The sequence below is a fragment of the Limulus polyphemus genome, unplaced genomic scaffold, assembly GCF_000517525.1.
Source record: "Limulus polyphemus unplaced genomic scaffold, Limulus_polyphemus-2.1.2 Scaffold2501, whole genome shotgun sequence".
Taxonomy (NCBI): domain Eukaryota; kingdom Metazoa; phylum Arthropoda; class Merostomata; order Xiphosura; family Limulidae; genus Limulus; species Limulus polyphemus.
In genome coordinates, this window is record NW_013668111.1 from 40,991 (window position 1) to 44,967 (window position 3,977).

General features: G+C 33.4%; 1 protein-coding gene across 1 annotated transcript in view; it reads right to left on the minus strand.

Moving 5' to 3' along the window:
* Positions 1-3,977, minus strand: part of LOC106467138 (atrial natriuretic peptide-converting enzyme-like) — a 23,349-nt gene that overhangs the window by 13,441 nt on the left and 5,931 nt on the right. Inside the window, exons 3-4 of the mRNA XM_022395271.1 lie at positions 3,104-3,226; positions 1,407-1,514 (exon numbers count right to left, since the gene is read on the minus strand). Of these exons, the coding sequence (XP_022250979.1) occupies positions 1,407-1,514; positions 3,104-3,226 (231 nt within the window). The remainder of the gene's footprint in view (positions 1-1,406; positions 1,515-3,103; positions 3,227-3,977) is intronic.

Below are 3,977 nucleotides of genomic sequence, written 5' to 3' on the forward strand. Positions count from 1 at the left end.
GTCCTTAATAACCCTCATAATATTCTCAGGTCGTAGCTATTTGGTCCTTAATAACCCTCATAATATTCTCAGGTCGTAGCTATTAGGTCCTTAATAACCCTCATAATATTCTCAGGTCGTAACTACTTGGTCCTTAATAACCCTCATAATATTCTCAGGTTGTAGCTATAAGGTCCTTAATAACCCTCATAATATTCTCAAGTCGTAGCTACTAGGTCCTTAATAACCTTCATAATTTTCTTAAGTTCTAGTTATTAGGTCCTTAATAACCCTCATAATATTCTCAAGTCGTAGCTACTAGGCCCTTAATAACCTTCATAATTTTCTTAAGTTCTAGTTATTAGGTCCTATGTAGTCCCCTTAAAGAACATTATCAGATCATTACTATTATTTTTTTAATAATCTCCTTATTACTTTCAGATCATAGGTACTAGATTCTTATTAAACACTTTTGATATCCTCAGACCGCGGCTATACAAGTCCCTTCATAATTCTCTGGATATTTTGGAATTATGGAGATATTCGTAATGCTTTAATAGTGTGTTTTTATTTCCATTTAAGCTTTAACACAACATAAAATTTAATAATAACTAGGGACCTATTAGTCCATTAGGCCATCCCATCCACTAAACTAAACTTAAAAAAAAGAAAAAAACATTCAATGCCAGCCCTTATAAGTTAAATATTTATCAAGCCTTCTTCTAAACTCCCTTAAATTTACCACATCTGAAGACAACCCATTCCAGTCAAAAACTGTCTTAGTTGAAGATGATACCTGCCATGCCAGAATTTATGTTTCTGTACCCTAGTCCTACCATTCTCACCATTAAGTAAGAAGGAAAGATGCGACGCATCAACACAATTAATTTTCTTAACAACGTTAAACACTTCCATCAGATCCCCCTCTAACTCTTATTTTTCAAATAGAAAATAATTTCACAGATCTTAAACCAGTCCTTCTGTAACAATATTTCCATCCAAAGTATCATCCTAGTAGTCCTCCTTCAAATCCTTTCCAACAATTCAATGTCCTTCCTAAGTTATGGAGCCCAGGACCCAACACAATACTTCAAATGTGACCTAACCAGTGACCTACACAATGAAAGTATATCCTATTTAGAGCGGTGTTTCTCAAAACTTTTCGTTCTCGGGGACCACAATTGGATCTCTACATTATATTGCCACTTCCTTTGTGTAATTATGCAACAATTCCAAGAACCGCTAGTTCTTAGTGAATCATAGATTGAGAACCAATAGTAAAATGCAGCTGTGAGTTATTAGTACGTAGTTTTAATATCCAAGACGAAAATGCAACCCTTCCTAGCAATTCCTCAGATTAAACCAGGCTCTATTCCCTCAATCCATGCGTACAAATACAACTAAGATATTAATGTACGACAACTTACCACACTCAATTTCGTCACTTCCGTCATTACAATCTGTACGACCGTCACATCTCGCAAAATCAGGAATACAGGCACCATCCATGCACTGGTACTCGTTATTAGAACATGCTGAAAACATGAGGGGGTTCGAGATAACATTATTGTGTCGCTAATAAGACAAAATAAACTTTATAAGGCTTTTAATCATTTAATAAATGTCATATAACTGTCTCAGAAAGTAAAAACAGTTGCTTTATATCTTTTTAATTATATATATATATATAATGAATATATAATATATATATATTACGTGTCATAATATTTGCGTTATATATTTTTACTGACAATTACAAACAGTATACTTCATATTCTTAAAAAAATGCCAGAGACTACTACATAGGTGTTTGAGTTAACAATAGTTGACAATTTGCTATTATATTAGCATAATATACCTCTGTACATAAGTTTGAGCCAACAATAGTTGACAGTGTAGTATTGTATTAGCACAATGTTCCTCCATATATAAGTTTGAGTTAACAACAGTTAACAATTTACTATTGTATTATCATAATGTACCTCCGTACACACGTTTCAGTTAACTTTGTAACATTGTTGTGTTATTTGCATATAGAAAGGTAAATTTTATATTGTTGTCAATTGCTCTCCAAAATTAAACTTCATATCATTGTTACTTTACGGTGAAAAAGAATACATGATTTACACGACATACATTGTTTATTTTTACTGAAACATGATACTTTTGTAGAAGAGAACACACCGCAACCTTGAAAAAGAGATTGCCAGAAACATTGTTTAAAAATTCGTCAATAAACTTATTTCTGTTTGGTGAGTGTTTCACTTTGCTTGTTCTAGATATTGCTTTTTCCTTGCCAACACATTTTGTATTGTAATACCTTTAACTTCATTCAAATCAAATCACTATTTCATTGTTAACTACAAATTATTCGTATTTGAACCTTTCATTACATCATTACTGACTCCAAAACTTCATATCATTATTAATCTCCAAAACTTTTATGCTGCTTTAACACTCTGAGAAGTTGAATAATATTTCCAAGTTTACTGAAATGTAAAATATGAAAATATGTAATTCAATGAATTATTAATTGAATAAAGGCTCAAAATTCGTGTTTATTACGTATTTAAAATTGAAGTACAACACTGGTCATTTAAATGAAAACGTAAAAAGTCCATGCCACAGTAACAACTTAAAATTCCATAAAATTAAGAGACAAAAGAATAAGACAAAACGCGGGAGAAACTTTACTTACTACAAAAGTCCATGTCACAGTAACAACTTAAAATTCCATAAAATTAAGACCCAAAAGAATAAGACAAACCCCGGATAAAATTTACTTACTACAAAAGTCCATGCCACAGTAACAACTTAAAGTTTCATAAAATTAACACACAAAAGAATAAGACAAACCCGGGATAAAATTTATTTACTACAAAAGTCTATGTCACAGTAACAATTCAAAGTTTCATAAAATTAAGACACAAAAGAGTAAGACAAACACCGGATAAAATTTACTTACTATAAAAGTCCATGCCACAGTAACAACTTAAAGTTAAATTTTATCCCAGGTTTGTCGTATTCTTTTGTGTCTTAATTTTAGTGACATGGACTTTTGTAGTAAGTAAATTTTATCCCAGGTTTGTCGTATTCTTTTGTGTCTTAATTTTAGTGGACTTACTACAATTCATCTCATCTTCTCCAATATTGCAGTCACTATTTCCATCACACTTCAAAGAAGAAGGAATGCAAAATCCATCTGAGCAGAAAAACTTTCCTCTTTGATCGCATGTCGTCCGATCAACTGAATCAAAATGTGGAATTTAAAAGAAAACATTTCAAATAAAAGTAATTATTCATGTAACGCTTCTAACTGTACTAAAATTAATGTTATTCTAAATAACATATTACGTACAAATTTATTAGCGCTTTCTTACGATAAAAGCGATTTATAATACCTTTAAAAGTGATCTTTTTTATCATATATCATAGTTAATAGATTGTTTCTGTAGCAAATTACTCAGAAACAAATGTTGAATCCCATCTGTGGGAAACGTTTAGGATCGTCAATAGTTAGTCACTAGAAGTTCAGGGTGACCTCCCCTCCTAGTGAATGTAGTGGTACTGAGGGGATTGGGTAGGCATGGCCACTCCAAATAAACCATCCCCCACGGGGCATTAACGATCGAACAATGGTGTATGTGAGTTACTGAGAAGAGTTTATTTATTTAGCATCACGACTCGATTCTTCCCAATTGTGGCACGGCATGGCCACTCCAAATAAACCGTCCCCCACGGGGCATTAACGATCGAACAATGGTGTACGTGAGTCACTGAGAAGAGTTTATTTATTTAGCATCACGACTCGATTCTTCCCAATTGTGGCACGGCATGGCCACTCCAAATAAACCGTCCCCCACGGAGCATTAACGATCGAACAATGGTGTACGTGAGTCACTGAGAAGAGTTTATTTATTTGGCATCACAACTCGATTCTTCCCAATTGTGGCACGGCATGGCCACTCCAAATAAACCGTCCCCCACGGAGCATTAAC